We start from the raw sequence: 26355 nt of genomic DNA, 5'->3' as shown, positions 1-26355 counted from the left end.
AAGTTTAAGCTCGGCTTGTTTATAACATATTAAATAAAAATAATATAAATAACAGACTCGATTAAGGTTAAGCTTGCGAGCTCGATAAGTGAAGCTCGGCTCGGGCTCGGCTCGTAAACAGGTTTAAATAAGCTCGGCTTGGCTCGGCTCGTTTAACAGACAACTTTATATTAGGGGTAAATGTAAATAAAAAATAAATATTCACAAAATTTATTATTACACTAAGGCTCGACAAGCCTGACGAGCTTCACATGCCAGGCTTGAGCTTAGAATCGATAAATAAATGAGCTTTATTTTTCTTGAGCTGATCTCTAGCAGCTCGCGAGCCACTCGGCTCGTTTGCACCCAAGTTATAGTTATAAATTGATGATTATCCTTTTTTATAGTTATAAGATTGATGATTATTCCTTTTGGGTAATCGCTGTAAGGTCTTGGTGGTTGACGAAATTGCTTTTCAATGTGTTATGTTGTATGTGTAGTACTATAATGCTCACTTAACAACAAAAGCCAAGTATAACCTGACTCATTTTATATTGCCTTGGATTGGTATTGGTAATCATATGACCGTGGCAAGTCATTTAATATATCATTTATACTATGTAACCTCACTGGTGTGTGGTTCTAGGCATATGATTATTTGTTATCAACGGTCTCTATGGTTTGATGGTTTGACTTGCACCTCTTTTATTTGAAGATATTAGTCTTCTACTTTTTCATCCCCACTTCTTCTTATGTTCAACAATTCGATTGGGTCTTTAGTGGATTTCCTTTGTTGATCGAGGAAATGCAGGAACGTAGCTTTTGGTTGTTCAAAACCGCCCAAGGCTGTTAACGATGAGGTTAATTTGGCACACCCAGTGAGTGTATGTACGAACATATGACACTAGACTAGAACTACTTAGGTGGGAGGCATACCCAGTGATCCGAAGTGTAAACGTAAGACTGTTCCAGGAGTTAAATGGACATGTATCGTCAAGTCATCTTATCTCGTCTCCCGAAGGTGATGGCAACAGGCCCAGGTACACCATAGGAATGGGTGTGGGACCTGATTCTAACCGAAGGTTGGACTACTACATTGGGCTGAGTAGTGGCCGGGCTTCAGTCAATGTGGGCATATAGACCAGACCTCCAGCCGCAGTGCGTTCATAGACCAGATCTCCCGCATGGGCATGCACGTGAGTTGGACCTCTGGATGAGGTATGTTCACGTGTAGGATCTTCATATGACATTTGTGTGGAATATATGTATGACCAGACGTATTGCTGGATGTCTGGACGGTCAATTTGTTTTTAAACCAAAAAACGCATTTCAACATATGAAAAAGGCATTAAGAATATGAAAATGGTCTTTAAAATGTAATACATAGACTGTTTGTTTAAGTTTTAACCGTCTTATACATATGTCCTGACCGAATCCGATGACACTGGTAGCTCGCTCTCTCTACATCTTAAAAAAACCAAGAAAACGATGATAACCACACATCACAATATTAAAACAAATTCCGCAACCCTTTACACATAACATCATTTTAACACACCTTTCAAAGGATTCTATCTTGGAAATCATTCATTAAAGTCGACGCTATGGAGCTCAGCTTCTTTCCTGTTTCTCCTGCTATGTTCTTTAGGGATGACATATCCTGTTGCGCCTGGAATTACATACATATTTTTTAAAAGAGAGAAAATTATCTTTAGTATTAAAGTAAATTCGGGAAGAGATGGAACGAGATTCGGTTTTAACAATCAAAGATATCAATACCTGGAACGAGATTCTGTTGATTAGGTCACTGGCACTAAGATCGAGGTTAGAATTATCCTCGTCACGACCAAATAGATCAGCACTTGAGATCGCTGCCGACCCCTAGCATCCGACATAAAGAAACAATATTTCGGACATGTGTCAAAAACCTTGTTATATAAGTTTGTATTGTAGGTTTGATGAGTTTAAGGGAGGATGCATACCTTAAACTTATCAAGTCTTGCTTGACCATCAAGATCAGCTTTCTCCTGGTCTCCAAAAAATTGTGCTGACGAAATAGATTTAGCATTAGAAAATTTCTTCCTTGCTTCATCCGTTTCCTGGATCTGAATAACAATATCATTTTACAATTATTTGATGCAAAAATTAAAATAATAAAATAAAATACTTCTGACCTGAACCTTTGACGCGGTACTTTTTTTGGAGAAACCACTATCCATCCCATATTCAGCAAAGAAACTGGATGACTTGGGTGGCGCAACATGACTAAGTGTGTTCACGCCACCTGGACCTGTCTCCACAGTTTGAGAACTATCAACATACTCGAAGCGTGAGGTGTGAGGTGTTGCAGCAGATGTGGATATGCCACTTGCTGACGTGGACACTTGTACAACCGGTTCTTCAGGCTTCTGATCATACAGACTTTCACTTGTCTGCATAAAATCAGTAAAATCCAAATCATATAAATAGTAAACGAGTAAGATGCCATTTTCGTCCCTGAGGTTTGGCCAGTTTTGCGACTTTCGTCCAAATGTTTGTTTTTCTGCATCTGGGTCCAAAAGGTTTGAAATCTTGCCATTTTCATTCAGCTTGTTAACTCCATCCATTTTCTCTGTTAAGTCAGGGGTATTTTTGTCTTTTTTGTTAACTTAAAGGTCAATTCGGTGTTTTTCACTTTATGTACAAGCATTTAAGTACCCCTGACCAAAGCCGTTAGACAGGGTTGCCATTCAAGTTAACAAAAAAGACGAAAATACCCCTGACTTAACAAAGAAAAATGGATGGAGTTAGCTAGCCAGATAAAAAATGGCAAGATTCAAACCTTTTGGATCCAGATGCGGAAAAACAAACCTTTGGACGAAAGTCGCAAAACTGGCCAAACCTCAGGGATGAAAACGGCATTTTACTCATAGTAAAATTAGTAACGTAGTTGAATATGGTCTTTACCTTGGTGCTAAGTTTTCTTGCACCAAGCCCACTAGGTTTTCCGGTCTTTTTTGCACCACCAATAGGCTTTTTGACAGTAGTTGTACGAATTGATGAAGAGGTTTTAACTGGAGCAGAGCCATTGGATATGTTGGATTCAGGTTTTGCTGAAGAGGTCTCTTTTGGGGGTTCAGTGACCTTAAAATCAGAAGGTCCATCAGAAGGTCCTTCAAAAGGTTCAACTGTTTTGTTAGAAACAGGGGATGATGGCAAGACAGCCTCTTCTGCAGAACTTTTAGCAACTTCTTTTGAAAGTAATTGTTTATACAACTCAGCAGCTCTAGAGGTGTATTTGGCCTCGATTTTCCCTCCATCTGTCCACCCGTGTTGCTTAAAGAAAACTTGGGCACGATTATTGCCACCAAAGCTCATCATCTTTAACTGATCTGGTGTCCATGAATCTAAATTGGTTGACCTGAAAAAGTTAGCAGCTTTATGGGTCAACAAGAAAAAACAACTTAGATAGAAAGGGCAACTGTATTTTTGGGTATTGGTGTTTTAAATTTATCAGGCTAAAATATGAACCTATTTCTAACCGTCTTAATCAATTAAGAAGATTTTTAAATACTTCTATTGCGATTGGTTATTGTGTTGCGACTATGTATTTAAACAGAGGTATACTATAAACTTCTGAAATTGACGAAATGCATTTCAGCTATCTCATATGCCATCTCCTCAGTGCCATGTTCTCTCATGGATTTGCCGTTAAACTAATGACTTACAATGTTACATATAACTCATTATTGACAGCAACCTTACAAACTTTACTGTTATTTATGACCCCGTAAATCGTTTTTACTATGGAAGCCTTCTGCTATTGAAACAGGTCATATCGCATTACACGAATATGTAAGATCCTAGGGCAATTCATCATTTCCCCATAACTGAATATTCAAACCTAATGCATCTCATGCTGATATTTCTACCTAAACGAATAGACAAATTCCTAAGTCATAACAACCTACAACTGTTGAATGAATGTCAAAAACATTTAAAATGTGTTCATTAGCATTTGAGCCTAGTTATTTTATAGTAAACTAAGTTTCAAATTCACAAGACCTAGCGATCCTCACAATGATAACTTACATGTACAGTAAAGTTCCATCCATATTCAACAAAATTCAGTACTCTTTAAGTTAATTCTAAGTATGTCGCCCTTAATTCATCCTAAAACCTAAACATCAACCAATCACACAACCTTACCCTAAAAACATCAACACCGACAAGAAAAATCACCTAACGTTGCTAATACGAAAACACAAATTCCTAACAACCTACAACTGTTGAATGTCAAAACACTTAAAATGTGTTCATTAGCATTTAAACCTAATTTCAAAACAAAGCAAGTTCAAATTCACAAGACCTATCAATCCTCACAATCATAACTTACAAGTACAGTAAAGTTCAATCCAAATTCAACAAAAATTCAGAACTCTTTAAGTGAAATCAAAGGTACTTCAGCCTTAATACATCCTAAAACCTAGTCATCAACCGATCACACAACCGGACCCCCAAAAACATCAACACCGATAACAAAAATCACCTAACGAAGCTAATAGCCTAATACGAATACACAAATTCCTAACAGCCTAAAGCTGTTAAATGTCAAAACATTTATGATGTGTTCATTAGCATTTAAACCTAACTTCAGTTTCAAATTCACAACACCTATCAATCCTCACAATCATAACTTACAAGTACAGTAAAGTCCAATCCAATTTCAACAAATACTCAGCACTTTTAAGTGAAATCAAAGTTATGTCAGCTTCAAGTCATCCTAAAACCTAATCATCAACCGATCACACACACAACCGTGCCCTAAAAACACCAACACGAACAAAAAAAAAAAAATACCTAACGAAGCTAATATGAACACCGAGGCTACGGTGCGTAGCAGAGCAATCAATACAGAGAAATATCCCGTAGGTCACCGACGCCCAAGTAGGATTCTTCGCGTTACAATCAAAACACATCTGACACACAACACATCACAACAAACACAAATCAGATCAATTCAGATGCAAATTCATATAAACTAATGACAGATCTGACGAAATCGAACAAATACATGCAAAATCACATCACCTTATTCTCCGATTTGGCTTTCAGCTTCCTGAAAACGGCGGTTTTGTCGGTGAAAGGTTCGGTCGCCATTGAAGAAGCTGAAAGCGAGAAAAATAATAACCTAACGGTTCCCTGGAGGAGATAACTGAATCTGAGATTTAGAAACTCCTCGGGAACAATGATAACTGATGAAGAAGATGAAAATGGAAGATGAAATTGTGAAGAATTGTTGTGTAAATAGGTGTAACGGGTTGTTGTTTGAGGGATTTTTACGTTTGTAAGGTGACACGTGGATATTGTAGTGAGATTACTGGAATGCCCTTGGGATTGGTGTTGTGTTGTTGTCTTGTTCGGTGGGTTTCAGTGTCTAGTTATGTAATTTTTACCGTCTTAAAATGGATAGAAGTGAATGTAATTACCTATTTTATATCCATATTTGAGAAGTCCCATTACAAAATTAACAACATAAAAACATGCTTATTTGGTCATTTGTTATGATATTAGATCAAGATTCTTTAATTTCATATTCAATGTAACAAAATGGATAATATATGGATGTGTTCGAAACGTTTTAAAAATCTAACAGAAAGTTTAAAGAGACTAAAATCATATTTAAAAAACAATGAAAATACGGAAAGAATTATACATTTGTAGTTATGTTAGAAAAAAAAATCTATGTGTATTACATACGTGAAACCAAATTTGTGAATTTATTTTTGCTTGCGTGTTAAACTTTAATACTATAAATATAAATGCATATGTAAGTGCCTCACTCGTGTGGTATCATAAACCGTCTATTGTCCTATGGCATTATAGCCTAGTGACATCTTGGGGGTGAGATAAGGCTTAGTGACCACTAAGCCTTGGGTTCGATTCCCACAAGGGGAGTTTTTTCCAGATTTATTTGATTTCCTTCTGAATTTGAGTATAGACATTATTGCCTAGTGCAGATGGATATGATCGGGTGGTTCCGCTGATGATACGGTGACACTCTAGTGGTCCATCAGTGACCCAAATTTGTAGTTAAAAAAAATCATAAACCATCTATTTAGAAGTTAACATGCAAATATTCATTATTTATGTGACTGTGACTCACACTATTCCGATTATGTATTGGTATTAGTAATTATATAAATCTTCGTTTGCTACATAATGGCATGTATTGATTAGACAATCACACCATTTAAGACTCGTACAATTTATAATAAAAGCATAAAGAGATATCGTGGTGACGTTTGAGAGATTTGTTAGAGAGCCCACTAAATCAATATCAAATCAATATTAGACACAGGAGTCATTAAAGTAATTATCAAAGGTTATTTATATCACAATATCAATCACTACTCACGATTGATTTATGATGCTTGATCAACTACTCATGTAAGTGGTGACAGGTATAATTTTACAAATTATCATCTTACTAGTTGATCGCTTGTACTAGTAAACGGTTAGCGTTAGAGGTGTTTAATGTGGAAGTACAACTTTGATGTTATGCTCCTATTCGAGCCCTTCAAAATATATATTAGCATATTGGTTGAAGATTGATAACTTGCATATTTCTAATGCATACTTCTCATTACACAAAATGAGTGTAGCTCTCAACATCATGCGATTGGAAAAGGCTGTAACATCTTACTCTCGTTAATGACTTTTAATAGTTTTACTATTTAAAAAGGTGTAGCGGCGCAGCTTGTTGCCCGTTTACCATCTATCTCGATATAAATTCATAACATTTTATATTTATATATTAACGATTAATAACCATAAAAAATATTACTAGATGCATGATATTTTTGATGGTATGTTTGACCTAAATTTATGATACAATAACTGATCTTAACTGATGGTATGTTTGATCTAAATTTATGATATAATAACTGATCTTAACATATGATACATCTCAACACACATGGCTTGGTTGTAGTCTAAAAAAGGTAGTAAGGTGATTAATCCCGTCTTGTTCTAAAGTTCTTCCTTTTTATCATATGTTTATGATGCCAATTCGATCGCATTCCACATATACTAATCATTTCTTTAAACTATCTTTACGTAATCTAGATTGTAGAGTGACATGAGTCGACGTAATAATCATTTTACATTGTTCTCAAGGTGGTATCATATGGTAATATATATTTTTAAGAATGACGAGATAAAGACAATATCCTTCAACAAATACAATGTCAACAAACCCAATCATTGATATACGTTATATTCTTGTAATAAGTTTGTATAATTAAGGTTTAGTAGCAAGATTTGCAACTGAAACGAATGACTTTATGTGTACCTAGATTAGAGAAATCTCCAGCGAACCTATCGGCGTAGGTGTATAATGCAATCTATAAATCACGAGCTATAAAACTTCTGTAATTCTTAGCCGCATGATCAACCTGTACTAAGTTCTAACATCATAATTTATATCTAAAGCTAACTTCTACATACACATACAAACAAAGACATTAAACGCCACTAACCTTACAAAAGCTGAAACCGAGTAAGTGTTGGCACGCAGTTGTCTACATGTGTTTCATATGAACTGGTAAGTAATGCAAATCTTATGAGGCGTTACAATTTTGCAGACTTTTGACAATGCCTAGTCTTTCTATCCCATTTGTCTTTATTCAAATAAAAACATTGTATGCAGTTGCTGTTAATTTTTCAGGCTTTAACTAAGTCAGACAAGTTAAATAAAGGGTATTACTGTCAATTCATATATCTTTTATTTTCATCTTATTTTATGAATTGACAATAATACCCTTCATTTAACTTGTCTAACTTAACTGTGTTTTAATTTTTTGACTGAAGTAGCACATTTCCAGTATGTCAAGGAGAAAACTGGTGCATTTTTTAAAAAAAATTGGCCTAAAATGGCAGTGAACAAACCACAGGGACGGAAATGGCAGTTAACTCCTTTTTTTTGGATAGTCGAAATGCATTTGATAAACTTCAAATGAATTTCAATGAACTTAGTTAGGATAGAGTTGTTTTGGGAGTCAAAGTCAAACAGTTGGGTCAAAGTTCAAAGTTCAAAGTTCAGTGCATATCCAGGTCTCAGTTTAGTTCTTACTCCAAGTACCCAAAGAACTGTTACTTACGAATGGGTAGTAGATTCATTCAAGATATTAATATTTATAATGATTATAAATTCTAAAAAAATAGGACATAATTCATTCAAAAACAAGAACAAAACCGGCATCTTTCGTAATCTACAAATAAAAATGAACCTAAAATAGTTGTAGCTTTCCAAATGGAAAATAGCCTAACAAAGCTCGCAATAACCACATAATAGAAATGATAAAAAAAGGTGATATAATCATGAAATGTCATCTACAATTCTAATATTACCATTACAAATAAACGTAGAAACATGTTCATAGAATCTTGTGTTTGCGCTCCAACGCATTAGTGATCCTAGTAATGCAGTATGCTGCACTCAACGGATACCCAGAAACTGCAAAAAAGGTACAGGATTTGTAATAAGATTACTACTACTATAATAATTTAGAGTTAAATGTCATTTTAGTCCCTGTGGTTTGGGTCATTTTGTCAGTTTAGTCCAAAGGTTTCATTTTTCACTTGTGGGTCCAAAAAGGTTTTGCCGTTGCCATTTTAGTCCACTGGGTTAACTTCATCCATTTTTTCTGTTAACGAGAAGGCCAATCGGGTCATTTTTATGGCTGAATTGCCCTTCTAGTTAACAAAATTACATATAAAATGACCGAATTGGCCTTCTCGTTAACATAAAAAATGGATGAAGTTAACCCAGTGGACTAAAATGGCAACGGTGAAACCTTTTTGGGCCCACAGGTGAAAAATAAAACCTTTGGACTAAACTGGCAAAATGGCCCAAACCACAGGGACTAAAATGGCATTTAACTCAATAATTCAGGCATCAAAGAATTAAAGATACATAACACTATGCATATTATGTAGATATGTACCCCAAGCGTATATAATGAACTTACTTGAAATAAAATCCTCTATGTAGTCGCATTCGATTTTCCCATGGGCCATTGCACCAACCTGAGCCATAAATAAGTTAATGTTTTCTGACTAGCAGTTGACTTTTTGAGCTGTTGACCATCAATGATCAAACTCAGCTTTTTGTAGCAAGTATAACATCATTCTTCCAAGAGTAAATTACGTTTTTGGCCCTTGTGGTTATATCACTTTTACTATATTAGCCCAAAATAAGAATTTTTAACATATTTGCTCCCATGGTCTCTATAACTAACCATTTTGACCCCTAAGTCTAACCATTTTAGCCCCCATGGTCTCTATAACTAACCATTTTGGCCCCCATGATCTCTAGACTTAGGGGCCAAAATGGTTAGTTATAGAGGCCATTGGGGCAGATATGTTAAAAATTCTTATTTTGGGCTAATATAGTAAAAGTGATATAACCACATGGGCCAAAAACGTAATTTACTCTTCTTGCAAATATGCCAAAAGAACACCACATTTGGCAAAAATGAGTAAGTTTAGACAAAAAAGAATGCCAAGTAGCCTTTTGTTACAATTTTACAAGTTGACCAAAATAGGTTATTATTACTAAAAAAATGTGTTCGTGGCATTTTACCGATGATTTATCTGAAACTGAAAGCTAGACACAGTGGTTCAAAAGTCAATTACTCAATTTAAAAAAAAAGTAAAACTAATATTATTTATGTTTTTACATACCACAAAAACAAGAGTTGCATCTTTGTCCAATGGAGCCACATAGTCATGCATATCAACCAACTTTTCTGAACTATGTGAAAACCCTGGTCCATAAAACAATAATAGATTTGTAAGTCTTAAGCCTGTCATCACATAAAAATTGTAAAACTTTTCCCCTCTGGGATTTAGAAAATTATCATCAAAACTATAATTTTTATATTTAACTAAGATTACAGTTTATACTTATCAATTTACCATTTTTCCTAGATAGATATACTGATTTCGTAATGCATGTTCGGAGAAGAAAGACAATATATACAGAACACAGGTAAAGAAAGTACACAGTGTAAGTTTTTTCCTCGTTAAACAGTAAAAGGAAAAAAAAAAAGTTGATGGTAATGAATACCAATAGTCTAAACAGAGTTGAAAAGGTTAAATTGTCGAAAAAACAAGGTTCATGTAAGATCAATAATCAATTATATGACAAAATTAAAAAATAACTAGGATTGCGACCCGCCGCAATGCGGCGGGGATTCTTTAGTTATAACTAAGTCGATCTAGGACCCGCACGTTATGTTAAACCTGTCAAACGGGGAAAAAATAGACGATGTAAAAACGTTCACCCACACACGCACGTCGCGTCGTGTTAACTTGCAAAATTTAAAACGAAACGTAAAAACGTTAAACCAAACACGCATGTTGCGATGTGTTAAGTCACAAAATTTAGAACCAAGCATAAAGCGAAAAATTTGCGGAAAATGAAAACTATAAAGGACCAAAGTTGAAAGTAAAAAAAGTTATGAGGATAGATTGCAAAAGATAAAAAGTTTTGGGTTAAAAGTAAAAAAAAAACAAATAGTTTTGAGTTAAAAGTAATTTATGAAATACTTTTGCGTGAAAAGTAAAAAAATCATCTTTTTTGGAAAACCCCTAAAGCCAACGTTACGACAACCATATGCATAACCATTTTTCTTTGAAAACCCCCCAAAGCACACCCCGCGTTGCGGCGGGGCGTAAAACGGTGTCAAATAGTACTAATGTCACATAACCGTCATCGACCACCAACACTGACTCGACCTAGGATATGCGTGTTGCGACGAACCGGTGAAACATGGAAAAATAGAGGTAAAAACGTTGAACCACACATGCACGTTGCATCGTATTAACTCGAAAAATTTAGAACTGTACGTAAAACGAAAATTTGCGAAAGATGAAAAGTATAAGTGACAAAAGTTGTGAAGTTAAATTGCAAATAATGAAAAGTTTTGGGTTAAAGTTAGGAAAACAAATTATGTAGGGTTAAAATTGCAAAAGGTAAAAACCTTTGGGTTAAAAGTAAAAAATCAACTTTTTTTAAATGCAAAAAGCACAATGTACAACTCATGATGCACATATAACTTGCTAATTTATATATGGAATAATAATTACAAACCTATCTTGCGAGAATTGACTGGGAGATACTGTGTTACAGGATTCTTTATCACACGCAAAAGCTTTTCGCGTTTTCCAACAGCAGAAATACTTAGTTTTTGAAGTAATTGCACTGAAAGGATCAAGACAGTCAAATGGTCAAATCTAAGAAAGTAAATTATATCATAAAAAAATTGATTAGGTTTCATTCAATTAAACTTACACATGATTCCAGCGAAACGCTTAAATGTCCTTGGAATACGAACGTGAGGCTTGATTTCAATAAGTACCCCTTTCTCGGTTCTCACATACAAAGCTCTTAGTTTACCAGCTTTATTCAGCGGGCTATCTAAGATATTTAATATTGCCTGCACCAACCAAATTGCACGCCCATAATCAAAGCAAAAACAAACATATACTACAGAAGTGTGAGGTTCATTGGGGAACACTAAAAAAGTGGGGAACAGTGGGGAACCGACTCAAACGAACTCCGATTGGACTCATTCCAGCGGCGTTGGAACCGGCTCGTCGAACACTAACTAGGATCTCTTAACCATAAACCCTAAATCATAACCCCTAAACCCTAAATATATTAGGGTTTGGCTTTTAGGGTTTAGCTTTAGGGTTTAGCCTTAGGGTTTAGCTTTAGGGTTTAGCTTTAGGGTTTAGGGTTTAACTTTAGGGTTTAGCTTTAGGTTTAGCCTTTAGGGTTTAGCTTTTAGGGTTTATAGTTTAGATTTTACGTTTTAGCTTAGGTTTTAGCCTTATTTTTTAGCTTTAGGGTTTAGAGTTTAGGAGTTAGGATTTAGGGTTTAGGGTTAAGAGATCTTAGTTAGGGTTCGACGAGCCGGTTCCAACGCCGCTGGAATTAGTCCAATCGAGTTCGTTTGAGTCGGTTCCCCGCTGTTCCCCACTTTTTTAGTGTTCCCCAATGAACCTTCCCCTACTACAGAATTCTACTTAACAAAACTAATTTTCTAGTACTAAACTCTGCATGATATGTAGGACAAACCAAAAAAGAATATTTAAGGTTCCCAACCATACTAAAATCTTTACAATATGTTTTTAAACAGCAATAAAATACTAAAGTTTCAATCACTAACCTGATGAGAAATGTCAGGCCTGTACTCAGCAGGGTTTCGGTTATTTTTCCTCAAAAAATTGGCATGATCCTCTGAATTTAACAATTGATAGCTCTGAACAACACATATACAGATAAAATACATCAATTCATAATTAGAAAACAAAACCATATACAAAAAAAATTGACAAAAAAAATGTCCTGTCCTATGAAAGTTGCATAATTTATACTGTTACACTGTTTGGACCATACTAGTCAAAAGCGCACTAGGTGCTAAGGCGCAGCTTAGGCGCCATAAATACACTCAGATGCATCAAAACGCCTTAAAACCGACCAAAACTGCCTGGACCGAACTAAAACAGGCCTGCACCAGCCAGAGAGGGAATGAACCAGTCTTATGGCACCTTCTCTTGACTTGATTAAATTAAACTATATTCATCTTTTATTATATCTGTAAAATAATAATATATTATTAAAAATATATGCCTATAACATATGTTTTGCTTTCTTAATATTTCTCCAATCTTTTCTCAAGTGTGCACTTGCGTCTTAGCCTCTTAGGTGCACCTTTAACTACTATGGTTTGAACTATTAGACCATGTGTTATGTCCCATGGGCCATGGCCATGAGGAGGAGCATTGCCACGTTGGACTCACTGTCACACAAACACCGCGAAGTACACGTTGGACTCACTACCACACAAACATTGTGCCGCACATAAGTGAGTGGCGGTGAGAGGGCCCACCGTGACCATTCTCATGCCTGTGAGGCAAATTCTTTCAACCCATTTAAACAGTGAGCCAAAGAAATCCTTGCACTCACCTTTCACTAACCATAAGTCCATAACACATATTAAGTGATAGTGAGTGTGAAAACCCCTCCACCATCACTTACCATAACACATGATTTTAGATAAATGTCATCAATGCCCTCACACAAAGAGCAAATAAAGAGATTTAACCTACCAAAATCTATACCATCAAGTGTACTAACAAGCACATCATCATTACGCACTAAAAACTTCAAGAAACATGAAAAAAAACTGACCTTTCCAACTTTTGCAACCTCCAAAGAAGCTTTCTCAAGAACAAAAATAACACCTGGACTGTTGTTATCATTACCCTGCTGCTGCTCACTCAAATTCACTGGAATTCCCGCCAATTCTTCTGCAGCTGCTTCTGCTTTTTCTTCATCTGATTCTGTAACCCCACTCTTCAATTTCTTCTGGGTACCTTCTTTTTCCCCTTCTTCAACAAACCCTGCGTTTTCTTCTTCCTCTTCTTCTTTATCGTATCTTTCTGTTTTGTTCTTCTTCCTCTTTCGCCCCTTAACTGCATACGGTCTCACCATCTTCTATGATTCCAAAATTATTTCTCTTTGACGCTAAAGGGTTTCAAATTAGTAGGAAGACATGGAATTTAGAGGTATAACCCGTGTGAATAATATCGAAGAATAAATTGGGGAAAATTACCTGTGGATATTGAAGGACGGGTGGCGGCTGCGTTGGTGAATGGTTTTGAGAGGTTGATGATGGGGTTATGTTTCAGAATACACCCTCAAGTTTTTTTCAGGTTTTTATTTACCCATTAATTTTTTCTTCCAATACCGATGCATGTTTGGCGCACAACTTTTTTTTAAACGGCTAATGAATCCTCTAAATGGGTTATTGGCAAAATTCACTATATCTGGATACACTCGCCTCTGAACAGGAAAAATCCTCACCTAGGGCCGAAGCCCCTGAACACTCGCCTGAAGGCACGACAGTGCGGTAAGGTAAAACCCGCTCAGTTCAAGGATCGACTAGCGATTTCGGCCGAGTCTCCTATCATCACCAGGTGCCGCAAAAACTAATGAAAAGGGCATAAATCGAACTTGATTTATTTAAAACACGAGATCTCTCTCTTACTACTCCATCATCAGCTAATCGGGTGACACACAACTGTTAATCTTGAGTTTTCAAATAAGTTTATGTGGGAAAACACACCCTCAAGTTGATATTTATTTACCCATAAACTTTTTTCATTCAGAACCAATGAAAGTTTGGGAGTTTGGCACACAATTTTTAAAAGCTTATGATTTTCTACTCTTGCTCTTTAAATACATCGGTGTATTTTATTATGTCTAGTGGAGATAGATATGATCAAGTAGTTCCGTAAATGGCACGATAATACTCCAATGGTACATCGATGATCCAAATTTGCCGTTCAGAAAAAATTATGTCAAAATTTAAATCTTGGGTGGTGGTGGGTGTTTAGGTTTTTTTTTTTTTTTTTGTAGTGGGTTTTTTTAAGAGCCTTTGTACCCTTCTTATAATTAGGAGCCTTTGTAATTGATCCTAAGGATTAGGTTCAAGAGTGAACACTAGTGTAGCTTGCGAACTGAGTGAACTAATCCTGGCCATACACGTGTGTAAATCAATGGCCAGGATTTGATGTTGAAATACACTAGTGTATTTTACGATTTGATGATGAGATCCTGGCCATACACGTGTGTAGATCAATGGCCAGAATTTGTTCACTCAGTTCGCAAATACACTAGTGTTCACTCTAAAACTCCACCCTAAATCCTAATCCATATGTATTTATATTTGTCCCTTATATTATTTTGTCACACATATAACCATTACAATAGCTCAACTTACATATCCAATGTAGCTAATATTACATAAGGGTGCGCATGAGTTAAGCTACCCAAACTTAACATATCAAAGATCAACTTCAGTCAAGTCAAGAATAGTTTATGTCGTATTTGAGCATAACTAGATAAAGCTCGAGCTCTCTTAGACTAAAATGAGTCAATATCTAGTTGAGTTTCTTTGCCTCTCACCCAACAAAAAAAAAAAAAAAAAAAAAAAAAATCATTTTTTAGACACAATACAAAAGAAAACTAGTTTGTGATTATTATAAAAATGTAAACAAGAAAAACGAATATCCATTCTTATTTTGCACGTAAAAGTTCTTCAACCCCGTCCGGTTAAATATTATGGATTTTTACATATTTCCTCTTCCTAAGCCTCCTTATTACGTATTTCCTCAAACCATAAAATCAATTACATATTTCCCTTTTTTTGAGAAATTACCCAATTACCCTCAAATAACTCTTGCGTGTATATCCCCATTCGTATAATCAACTCATCCAAACCCTACACAGAACGACATTTCTTCTCCCCCACCAAAGACGACGTTCATCTTCTTCATCATGTATGTTCAAAAACTTGAATCTTGTTCATCTAGTTTGTTCGTAATTTCATCAGACGACGTTAACTTGCTACATTATTAATCTGTTTTTTTCCGAAACATCTTCTTCATCGATTATCCCCGTTTACAACACTGGTTCATCAGACTGGTTCGATCCAGGAAGCTTTCTTACGGATTAAAAACAGGCTTAAAGGGGAAATATGTAATATATATGAGTTAGGGAGGGGAAATATGTAATTGATTTTATGGTTCGGGGAAATACGTAATAAGGGGGCTTAAGAGAGAGAAATATGTAAAAATCCCTTAAGAGTATTAGTAATTAGTAATGTGTTGACATGGCAAATGACCTCTAGCTCAAGTGGTAGGAGAACTTGTGTTCTTCTTTGAAGACCCAAGTTCAATTTCCATTTGGTGCACAAAAGAGTGAGGCATTGGTGGGCAGTGATAGGAGACCCTGGGAAATCTGGGTTCAATTCTTGAGTCAAACTGGTTTTACTGGTAATTTACCGTCGTGCCTACGGGCGGGTGGGTTGCTGATTTTTCCCCGGAATTGGTGGTGGACGACTCGGGTTACTCTCGGAGTACTCCGTTTGTCCAGAAGAGAGTGTTCAGGATTGATTTATTGGCCATTAAAAACAAAGTAATGCGTTGACATTTTTATAAGAAGTTGTAGCTAGGAATTTCTCACATGGGGATATTCTACCCATTTGGCGTGGTGGGTAAAGGCAATAGGGCAAATCTCTTCACGTGTTCGTCACCTAGACAACCTCCAAAGCACAAAATGAAAGGAGTGGTGAAAGACTGAAAGGCAAGGGGCTAAAAGTCATAGATGGAAGAGAGGTCAAAGGCCCAAACACGCTTGAAGATCTCCATGGGGAAGGGGCAACACCCTCATGGTATTGGCGGATCCAGCTGTTGAAATGTTGTTATATTATTATAATTTCATATGCTACTATCTTGGACTATTGTTTATCTCTTATTGGGCTTCTGGTCTTCTGGGCCTGTTAGTTATAACAAGCTTTGTTGAGTTTGTTAGTTGTTGTGATGGGCCGAGGGTTGATTTGTTACATCATGAAGGTTTAAGGGGCTTGTTGTAATATGTTATCTTATCAGCTATATAAAGGAAGAGAGAGAAGGAAGCTTTCAGTTGTAACTGATATTTTCTAGGGTTTTCATCTTGTTTCTCTGGTGATTCGTGTACGATTGTTGGTGCTGGTGTTGAAGATCAATCTCAGATCATCCTCTGGAGTGATAATCTGCTTGTGTTTAGATCTCTGTGTTGAGATCATTTCTGTATAAGAGATTGTGTTGATCTCTTTGTCTATATCCTTTTGTATTTCTTGTTTCTTTCTGTATTTTTACAAGTTTATGTTCAACATATCTTTGTAATCTGTTGAACTTGTATTCTGTATTCTAAGGATCTCATATTTTGAGATCTAGGGTTTGGTTGGGTTGTTTTTTGGGTTGGATAATCAATAAAAGTTTTGTCATTATTTTGTCACTATTTCTAGTGTCTTGTATGTTTTGAGTTGTGGATTTGTTAGATCTGTATAAATTTTACATGGTATCAGAGCATCAAAGCTCTTTTACTCAGATCTAAGTCTTCCGCTGCTTGATCTTGATTTGATCTGTTCTGATCTTGGTTGTTTTTTGTAGATCTGTGGTGTTTCTTTCATCTGGTCTTGGGCGTGAATCGGTGTGGATCTTGACACCGTTCTTGGGATTTGTGAGAAGACTGTGTTGGTCTCTGAAACCCTAGAAGGATTCAGGGCAAACCAACCAGTGTTTGTTCCTTGTTGTTGGTATATGACTTGTAACCCTAGAAGGTTACAGTCTTTATCTTGTGTGAAGATTTTGCACCCACTGTGAGATCCTTCCTTTTCTCTGTAGTTAGTTTACTGCTTTTGATGGTTGATTAGTTGAAGTCGGGGTAGTGAGGACCGGCACCATTGTTACTTGTTATTGTTGGTTATTGTTTGTCTGTCTCTGTGTTTTTCTCTTTTAGGGTTGGCTCCTGTATTAAGACTTGTTCAGGCACTATAAGTGATGAACCTGAAATCTGGACACTGATACAGCTTCGCCATAGTTTGTGTGTTTTTTCTGATTATCTGTTCTTGGGTTGTGTATTATCTGTCTTCTTGATTGTGTGTTATCATGGTTCAGCCAGAACCAAATGCTAGCACATCTCAGACCTTAATAGGTAAACTGGATATTGGAGATCCTCTTTATCTACATCCTAGTGATTCTAGTGCTCTTACAATTGTTAGTGTTAAGTTGAAGGGTACTGAAAATTATGCTGTGTGGTCTGCGTCTATGAAACTTGCTTTAGAAGCAAAAAATAAGTTCGGTTTTATAAATGGAAAGTGTGAAAAATCCACTGAGGATGCTGTGCTTGCTAGTCAGTGGGATAGGTGTAATTCTGTGGTGTTAACTTGGCTTTTAAACTCCGTGTCTGAGGAACTTTTCTTAGGTCAAGTTTTTTCTAGTTTAGCTTCAGAGGTTTGGGAGGATTTGAAAGAGACCTATGACAAGATAGATGGTTCTGTGGTTTATGATTTGTTCAAGAAAATAAATAGTATTTCTCAAAATGGTTCAACTGTAGCTGACTATTATAATAGATTAACAACAATGTGGAAGCAGTTTGATGCTATGCTTCAACTGCCAACATGTTCTTGTAAAGCAGCTAAAGATTATAATGATTTTACAATGTTAATCAAGCTAATGCAATTTCTTATGGGACTTGATGATGTTTATCAACCAGTAAGAACAAATTTGTTAACCAGAGAAACTTTTCCATCTGTCAAGGTTGCTTATTCTGTGGTTTCTAGGGAGGAATCACATAGGTTGACTAGTAGTGGGTCAAAAGGACAGAATGTTTCTTTTGTTTCTAAACCAAATCAGTCTTTTGAGTCTAAGAAAAAGACAACAAATCAAAGAGGACCTAATCCTAATTTGAAATGTACACACTGTAACATGGTTGGTCATACTGTTGATAGGTGTTTTGAGATAATTGGGTATCCACCAGGTTTTAGGAAAAGGTCTAATAACATGTCTGGTAAAACTGGTGGATCCAATAAGTCAAATGCTGTGGTTGGGTCTTCTACTAGTGTTTCAACCCCTGGTCTACCTTTTACACCAGAGCAGATTGCTAAACTGCTAAGTTTAGTTGGTGATAAGTCTGGAGCTGAGTCTTCAGGTGTTGGAGGTGAGTCTGTTATAATGAATAATTGTGTTAGTTGTTCAAGTTCTGTGTTGTTTGGGAATTTTTTTAGTTGGATTGTTGATTCTGGGGCAAGTCAACATATGGTAAATAGTGATAAAGAGTTGTTTAATGCTGTTGATGTTTCTGAATTTGACATTAAAGTAGGTCACCCTAATGGAACAAATGTTAAAGTTTTAAAGATTGGTAATGTCAAATTAATGGATGGTGTTATTTTAAAAGATGTTTTCTATGTCCCAGGGTATCATGTTAACTTGTTGTCTGTCCATAGGCTTGCTAAAGATAATCATATAGATGTTGTGTTTAAAGAGAATAGTTGTGTGTTACAGGATTCCAAATCAAGGAGAATCCTGGTGACTGGTAGTCAAGATAGTGGTCTATACTTTGTTGGAAAATATGGTAATTCTGTAAATGCTTGTTTTAACAGTTTTGTTAAGTCTAGTCTATGGCATAGTAGATTAGGTCATCCTTCTGACCAAGTACTAGCTGTGTTAAAAGATAAGTTTGGTGTTAAAAGTATTGATCATGGTGTTTGTGAAGTGTGTCATAGGGCTAAACAAGTTCGTGTTCCTTTTCCTTTAAGTGATCATAAGACTAAATATATAGGAGAGTTAGTTCATCTTGATGTGTGGGGACCATATAAAGTCACAAGTTATGAAGGGTTCAAATATTTTTTAACTATTGTTGATGATTATTCAAGAACTGTTTGGTGTTATATGTTAACAAACAAAACAGAAGTCTTTGAAAATCTTTGTAGTTTTTATGAACTTGTTTTAACTCAATTTGAGAAAAAAATTAAGATCTTTAGAAGTGATAATGGAACTGAGTTTGTAAATAGTCAAATGAGTGGGTTTTGTAAAAACAAAGGTATATTACACCAAACGTCTTGTTCTTACACACCACAACAAAATGGTGTGGTGGAAAGAAAACACAGACATCTTTTGAACACAGCTAGGGCTCTAATGTTTCAAAGTAGTTTACCTTTAAAATACTGGTCTGATTGTATTTTAACTGTTGTTTACTTAATCAACAGGTTACCCTCTTCTGTGTTAGGTGGTAAAAGTCCTTATGAAGTAGTGTATGGTTTTAAGCCCTCAATTGATCATTTAAGGAACTTTGGATGTCTTTGTTTTAGTACTGTATTGTCTGAAACTGATAAACTTACTTATCATGCTGATAAGTGTGTTTTTATTGGCTATTCAAATTTTAAAAAAGGATACAAGTTGCTGAATTTAGATAATAGAAAAGTGTTCTTTTCTAGAGATGTGAAGTTTTATGAAGATGTGTACCCTTTTAAATCTAATTTGGATAAGAGTCAAGAGCTGATTAATAAAACAGATTTAAATCATAAGAATTTTTTTGACTTTACTGAAACAAATGTGTCTGAAGTTCCTAATGTTCCCAATGATGAAGAGGGTACAACTGGTGCTCAAGATCACAACAGTGATGATCAGCAGCCATTGTCACCCTCTACATCTGCTACTGCCCAAGATGGTGAAAATGTTCATTCTGAAAGTGGGCAGTTAGGTAGTAGTAGTTCGGGTAACAATGGCAGGGCAGAGGACACTGTTGTATCACATGATGAGACCAACCTGTCTGAGGGGCAGTCAATTAGGCAATCTTCTAGGAAAGTGTCTTTTCCAAAGAAATTTAATGATTTTGTTGTTGAAGGAAGGGTAAAGTATGGTGTTGAAAAAGTTGTGAATTATGCCAATTTATCTGTTGATAACTTGTGTTTTGTTACTTCTTTGAATAAGTCTACTGAACCTACTTTATATAGTGAAGCTGTAAAAGATCCTAGGTGGATTGAGGCTATGAATAAAGAAATGGAGGCTCTTCTTAGAAATAAAACTTGGGAAATTGTTGAATTGCCTAAGGGTAGAAAGCCTATTGGGTGTAAATGGGTATATAAAATAAAATATAAGGCTAGTGGTGAAATTGAGAGGTATAAAGCTAGGTTAGTTGCTAAAGGTTTCAACCAAAGGGAAGGCATTGACTTTGGTGAAACTTTTTCACCTGTTGTTAAAATGGTAACTGTCAGGATTGTGTTAAAAGTTGTTGTGAATAATGGCTGGCCTTTATATCAACTCGATATAAACAATGCTTTCTTGTATGGGTCTTTGTCTGAAGAGGTTTACATGAGTTTACCTCAAGGATATTATAGTAATGATAAAAATAAGGTGTGTAAACTTGTTAAGTCCCTTTATGGACTTAAACAAGCACCAAGAAAATGGAATGAAAAATTAACATCTGTTATATTAAATATGGGGTTTGTTCAAAGCCTTTGTGATCATTCTTTGTTTATTTTGAATAAGAATGATGTTGTTATTATTTTGTTAGTATATGTTGATGATATAGTTGTTACTGGAAACAGTCCTTCTGAAATTGAAGTTGTCAAAAGGTGTTTAAGTGATAACTTTCAAATTAAGGATTTAGGATTGTTAAAGTACTTTCTTGGTATTGAGGTGTTATATTCAAATGGTTCTATTTGTTTGTCTCAGAGGAAGTACTGTCTTGAACTTCTTGCTGAGTTTGGGTATTTAGGATGTAAACCTGTTGGAACCCCTATTGAACAGTCACATGTTGTTACTGCTAAAACTGATAAAGATACAAATTTTCTTGAAAATGTGACTGGGTTTCAAAAGTTGATAGGCAAGTTGATATACTTATCATTAACTCGTCCAGACATAAGTTATGCTGTCCAGTATTTGAGTCAATACATGCATAAACCTTGTCAATCACACTTGGACATTGCTTTAAGACTGTTAAGGTATTTAAAGCAGTGTCCAGGGAAGGGTGTTATGTTCAGAAAAACAGGTAATTTTGACATTATGTGTTATGTTGATTCGGATTGGGCAAAGTGTACCAAAACTCGAAAATCTGTTACAGGATTTGGAGTTTTTGTTGGAGACACACTTGTTTCTTGGAAAAGCAAGAAACAAGGTGTTGTAGTTAGGTCCACAGCTGAGGCTGAGTACCGAGCAATGTGTTCAGCTACATGTGAGGTAATGTGGATTAAGAATGTCTTGCATGAGTTGAAATTTAGTTGTACTTTGCCAATGAAATTGTTTTGTGATAGCAAGTCTGCTATATCCATTTCTTTAAATCCTGTTTTCCATGAACGAACAAAACACTTTGAATTAGACTTGCATTTTTTGCGAGAAAAAATTGCAAGTGGCATTATTGAACCATATAAAATTGCTACTGATGAACAGTTAGCAGACATTTTCACAAAAGGGTTAAATCTAGTGCAACATGATTTGTTATGTGAGAAATTGGGTTTATATGATATGTTTGCAGTATGAAATTATGGGGGGATGTTGAAATGTTGTTATATTATTATAATTTCATATGCTAATATCTTGGACTATTGTTTATCTCTTATTGGGCTTCTGGTCTTCTGGGCCTGTTAGTTATAACAAGCTTTGTTGAGTTTGTTAGTTGTTGTGATGGGCCGAGGGTTGATTTGTTACATCATGAAGGTTTAAGGGGCTTGTTGTAATATGTTATCTTATCAGCTATATAAAGGAAGAGAGAGAAGGAAGCTTTCAGTTGTAACTGATATTTTCTAGGGTTTTCATCTTGTTTCTCTGGTGATTCGTGTACGATTGTTGGTGCTGGTGTTGAAGATCAATCTCAGATCATCCTCTGGAGTGATAATCTGCTTGTGTTTAGATCTCTGTGTTGAGATCATTTCTGTATAAGAGATTGTGTTGATCTCTTTGTCTATATCCTTTTGTATTTCTTGTTTCTTTCTGTATTTTTACAAGTTTATGTTCAACATATCTTTGTAATCTGTTAGAACTTGTATTCTGTATTCTAAGGATCTCATATTTTGAGATCTAGGGTTTGGTTGGGTTGTTTTTTGGGTTGGATAATCAATAAAAGTTTTGTCATTATTTTGTCACTATTTCTAGTGTCTTGTATGTTTTGAGTTGTGGATTTGTTAGATCTGTATAAATTTTACACCAGCCCTATTTTGTGGGTTCATATGAACCCATTCGCTTTGGAAAAAAATGGAGAAAATTATTGAAAACCTTGTATGATTTGGAAAAAAAATAGTGAGAATATATCAAAACGAACCCACTGAATAGTAAGAATATATCAAAACGAACCCACTGAAAAAAAATTTGAATCCGCCACTGCCTCATGGCGTTTATGGCGGGGTGGTAATTCTTTTTTTTTTCCGGTAACCTTATAATACTATTCCAACATGTTCTACCCATGTAGTATTGCTACGATGGTACTTTTTTTTAACTACCTTTTTTTATAATATTGAGATCCATAGCTCGTTTGGTATAAAAACACAACACAATCAATATCATAGAAAAACAATAAACAAGAAGTTAATACATAAATGAAACAAACAGAAATAACATGTCGCAAGATTTCACAAGTGTAATGAAGCATAGGATATATCCTGTAATCTTTTAGTATAAAAGTTTGTATATGTGCATAATACAATATTTCTCATAACCCAAAGATAATTAATATTCATAATATGAATCAACAACACATTCAGATGGAAGTAGGAGCTTCTGCCATAGAAATCGGACCATCTGCAGCAGCAGAAACGGCTCCAGAACTAGTCATCACACGGCGTGGCATCTTGCTATTCACTTCACATAGGTTTGCAAGAAATACACCTACAAAGATTGGTTACAGACAGAAAATCATTCATAATTTTGCCTTGAGTAGTAAATTGTATAAAAATGTAGCAAATTTTATCCAATCTTTCTTTTGTTTCACTTTACCTATATCATTCATTTTTGGCTAATTAATTCTCACTCAATACCATGCATATATAAACTCAATTGGTGAGCATGTTATATCATCATATTACCTTCTCCTATAGCTAGGTTGTGATAGAGATCCACAATGTTGGGGCAGTTCTTGTAGCACAAATCGGAGCAAAGTCTGGCAAGGAAATATGGCTCGAGGAGGGAGTCAGAAGAGATTCCGACCGTCTTCCTGTGAAGCCCGCACTCGTTCAAGCACTCATCGTTCTCGATCCATTCGTTCATGTCTTTAACAAAAATCTCTGAGGAATTGCACTGGTATTCCATGTTCCCGTTGTCTTGTACATTGTTCTCTAGGACACATCGTTTTCCTGAAGACGCGATCGAGAAAGAGCACAAGCCAATCGGCAAATTCTCGCAAATGATCTCAGCTTGAGCTCCATGGAGAAGGAATGAAAATAAAAGGAAGAGAATGAATGCCATTTGTTTTCTTGTTTTTCCCTTCTAACAAAATAGTAGCTAGCTAGGTGTATATATGTTTGAAGGAGTTGATGTGTGGATGGCTATATATACACAGCAAAAAAATAAAAAGACAATTTAGCTTTCTTTCTTGACATAATTTTGCGGTCAAAGAAAAGAAATCAATCTGCTTTGATTTGTATTCCATGTTTGTTTTGTTTCATGTAAATGTAAATAAATGCATGTATTTTTTTATATTATTTCCTTACAATTATAAAGTATTTAATAATGTGCTTTGATTTGTATTCCATGTTTGTTTTGTTACATGTAAATGTAAATGCATGAATTTTTTTATATTATTTCTTACAATTATAAAGTATTTAATTGTGTGTGCATTGATTCGTATCCCATGTTTGCTTTGTTACATGTAAATGATTTTTTTTTTCTTACAATTATAAAGTATTTGATAGGTTTGACTGATTTGACTTTAAGATTTTCATGATCAATTGGTCCGGTTTGTTACAAATGGATCTGTTATTTTATTTATTAGAAATTAGAAATATGATATGATCTAGTAAATGATTCTGATAGCATTTTTGTATTTTTATGAAACAGTTTTCAAATAAACGTATGTTTCTAGGTTATTTTGTTGAATGGGTGTTTATGTTTTCGACCACATTGCTTAACGAATATGATATAAGAATATAAATATTAGTTGGAAGAATTATAAATTTAAACAATGTTCTTGTTATACATGTGTCAACAAGTTGATTTCACATATATCACTCGAATAAAATTTCTTTGGCCGTAGTCCCTGTATAGTTAGGGATTGTAATGGGTCGGATATCACTAATCTTATACCCATACTTGTTTGGTGGAAGGTTCAAATGAGAAGAAACTTTTTGTAAGAAAAAAAGAATAAGTTTCAACCAATAAAAATGTTTCATTTTACTTCATTTAATATTTGCATTTAATTTTAATGTAAGGGTATATTTGTAAACTTACATAGATCATTAATATCTAGTTTCCTTTTTAATAGCTAACTAAATTAAATTTGTAACTTCCTTTCAAAATATATATTTTTTCAAAAATTAAAAAATAAATTAATTTTGAATGTAGGACAAACTACTAGATGTGTAGGATAAATTAAGAGTTGTGTAGGATAAATTTAAGTAGGTGTAGGATAATTTTCGAAATGTGTTGGATAACTTTTTATGTGTGTAGACAATGAAAATTAGTGTAGATAATAATAGTCTTTATAAGAGTATTCGCATCCATTCCACCAAATTTTCACCCTAAATTACACTAAAAAACACTATATTTTCTCTCTCTTTTCAATTAAATAATATTTTGAGTTAATTACTGTTTTCGTCCATGAGATTTGTCAAAAATAACGATTTCAGTCCATTAGTTTAAAAATTGCGATTTCAGTCCATTAGTTTCATTTTCGTAACCATTTCAGTCCACTAACTTAACTCCATCCATTTATTTTGTTAACTTTGAGTTAACTAACTAATTCAGGGACGGTTTGCGTCAGTTTTAGAAACACATGGACTTAAGTGTAAACTCTAAAACATTAAAACAAAAAAATAGTAAATTCCAAAAAATCAAAAAAATCCAAAAAACCAAACAAATTCCAAAAAATTCTAAAAAATAATAAAAATTCTAAAAAATCATAAAAATTCTAAAAAATTCTAAAAAATCCAAAAAATCCGTTTCGGCGCGAACTGTTTCGAACCCAAACCGTATCGAGCTGAACCGTTTCGACACGAACCGTTTCGACCCGTACCATTTCGACCCGAACCGTTTCGAGCTGAACCGTCCGAACCGTTTCGAGCTGAACCGTTTCGACGCGAACCGTTTCGACCCGTACCGTTTCGAGCCGAACCGTTTCGACCCGTACCGTTTCGAAGCCGAACCGTTTCGAGCTGAACCGTTTCGAACCGAACTGTTTCGACCCGTACCGTTTCGAACCGAACTGTGCCGTTTCGAACTGAACCCTTTCGAGCTGAACCGTTTCGAACCGAACCGTGCCGTATCGAACCGAACCGTTTCGAGCAGAACCGTTTCGAGCTGAACCGTTTCAAGCTGTACCGTTTCGAACCGTACCGTTTCGATGCGAACCGTTTCGAACCGAACCCTTTGGACCCGAACCGTTTCGAAGCCGAACCGGTACGGTCCGATACGGCACGGTTCGCGTCAAACCGGTACATCTCGAAACGGTTCGGTTCGAAACGGTTCGGTTTGATACGGCACGGTTCGGTTCGAAACGGTTCAGCTCGAAAGGGTTCGGTTCGAAACGGCACGGTTCGGTTCGAAACGGTATGGCTTGAAACAGTACGGCTTCGAAACGGTACGGGTCGAAACAGTTCGGTTCGAAACGGTTCAGCTCGAAACGATTCGGCTTCGAAACGGTACGGGTTCGAAACGGTTCGGCTCGAAACGGTACTGGTCGAAACGGTTCACGTCGAAACGGTTCAGCTCGAAACGGTTTGGGTCGAAACGGTTCGGGTCGAAACGGTACGGACGGTTCAGCTCGAAACGGTTCGGGTCGAAACAGTTCGC

At 35.7% G+C, this 26355-nt stretch overlaps 3 protein-coding genes across 6 annotated transcripts; all 3 read right to left on the bottom strand.

Moving 5' to 3' along the window:
* Nucleotides 1-1314: 1314 nt before the first annotated feature.
* LOC110930304 (probable ADP-ribosylation factor GTPase-activating protein AGD9) lies at nucleotides 1315-5265 on the bottom strand. 3 transcript variants are annotated; one of them, XM_022173592.2, is made up of 8 exons: nucleotides 5050-5265; nucleotides 4819-4937; nucleotides 2926-3379; nucleotides 2154-2411; nucleotides 1962-2084; nucleotides 1759-1860; nucleotides 1538-1648; nucleotides 1315-1446 (listed from the first exon to the last, which is right to left on the bottom strand). In XM_022173592.2, the coding sequence occupies exons 1-7, from the start codon at nucleotides 5116-5118 to the stop codon at nucleotides 1541-1543; spliced, it is 1233 nt and encodes a 410-aa protein (XP_022029284.1). In that variant the 5' UTR covers nucleotides 5119-5265; the 3' UTR covers nucleotides 1315-1446; nucleotides 1538-1540. The 3 variants fall into 3 exon arrangements, with proteins under 3 accessions (XP_022029284.1, XP_022029285.1, XP_022029283.1); XM_022173593.2 differs by having other exon boundaries at nucleotides 1315-1440; XM_022173591.2 differs by having other exon boundaries at nucleotides 1315-1648.
* A 2905-nt stretch (nucleotides 5266-8170) lies between these two features.
* LOC110930303 (ribosomal RNA small subunit methyltransferase nep-1) lies at nucleotides 8171-13755 on the bottom strand. Of its 2 annotated transcripts, none has more exons than XM_022173588.2 (8): nucleotides 13647-13755; nucleotides 13223-13558; nucleotides 12198-12290; nucleotides 11318-11462; nucleotides 11117-11227; nucleotides 9706-9788; nucleotides 8943-9048; nucleotides 8171-8476 (listed from the first exon to the last, which is right to left on the bottom strand). In XM_022173588.2, exons 2-8 carry the CDS (start codon nucleotides 13523-13525, stop codon nucleotides 8397-8399), a joined length of 921 nt encoding a protein of 306 aa, XP_022029280.1. In that variant the 5' UTR covers nucleotides 13526-13558; nucleotides 13647-13755; the 3' UTR covers nucleotides 8171-8396. The 2 variants fall into 2 exon arrangements, with proteins under 2 accessions (XP_022029280.1, XP_022029282.1); XM_022173590.2 differs by having other exon boundaries at nucleotides 8991-9048; nucleotides 13647-13754.
* A 9225-nt stretch (nucleotides 13756-22980) lies between these two features.
* Nucleotides 22981-23841, bottom strand: LOC110932348. The gene is made up of 2 exons (XM_022175690.2): nucleotides 23436-23841; nucleotides 22981-23238 (listed from the first exon to the last, which is right to left on the bottom strand). Exons 1-2 carry the CDS (start codon nucleotides 23812-23814, stop codon nucleotides 23111-23113), a joined length of 507 nt encoding a protein of 168 aa, XP_022031382.1. The 5' UTR covers nucleotides 23815-23841; the 3' UTR covers nucleotides 22981-23110.
* Nucleotides 23842-26355: the final 2514 nt, after the last annotated feature.

Source organism: Helianthus annuus, chromosome 3, assembly GCF_002127325.2.
Source record: "Helianthus annuus cultivar XRQ/B chromosome 3, HanXRQr2.0-SUNRISE, whole genome shotgun sequence".
Lineage (NCBI taxonomy): Eukaryota > Viridiplantae > Streptophyta > Magnoliopsida > Asterales > Asteraceae > Helianthus > Helianthus annuus.
The sequence above is the reverse complement of the archived record's forward strand: the minus strand, read 5'-3'. Positions and strand labels throughout refer to the sequence as shown.

Excerpts from the sequence above, each read along its gene's own strand:
- LOC110930304 (XM_022173591.2), bottom strand. The coding sequence starts at position 5,118 with ATGGCGACCGAACCTTTCACCGACAAAACCGCCGTTTTCAGGAAGCTG. Across the intron at positions 4,938-5,049 it reads AAGCCAAATCGGAGAATAAG|ATGTGTTTTGATTGTAACGC; the intron begins GTGATGTGATTT and ends GTTGTGTGTCAG. Across the intron at positions 1,649-1,758 it reads TCAACAGAATCTCGTTCCAG|GCGCAACAGGATATGTCATC; the intron begins GTATTGATATCT and ends ATGTAATTCCAG.
- LOC110930303 (XM_022173588.2), bottom strand. The coding sequence starts at position 13,525 with ATGGTGAGACCGTATGCAGTTAAGGGGCGAAAGAGGAAGAAGAACAAA. Across the intron at positions 9,789-11,116 it reads AGTCAATTCTCGCAAGATAG|GGTTTTCACATAGTTCAGAA; the intron begins GTTTGTAATTAT and ends TTTATGGACCAG. Across the intron at positions 8,477-8,942 it reads ATATCTACATAATATGCATA|TTTCTGGGTATCCGTTGAGT; the intron begins GTGTTATGTATC and ends CCTTTTTTGCAG.
- LOC110932348 (XM_022175690.2), bottom strand. The coding sequence starts at position 23,814 with ATGGCATTCATTCTCTTCCTTTTATTTTCATTCCTTCTCCATGGAGCT. Across the intron at positions 23,239-23,435 it reads CAACCTAGCTATAGGAGAAG|GTGTATTTCTTGCAAACCTA; the intron begins GTAATATGATGA and ends CAATCTTTGTAG.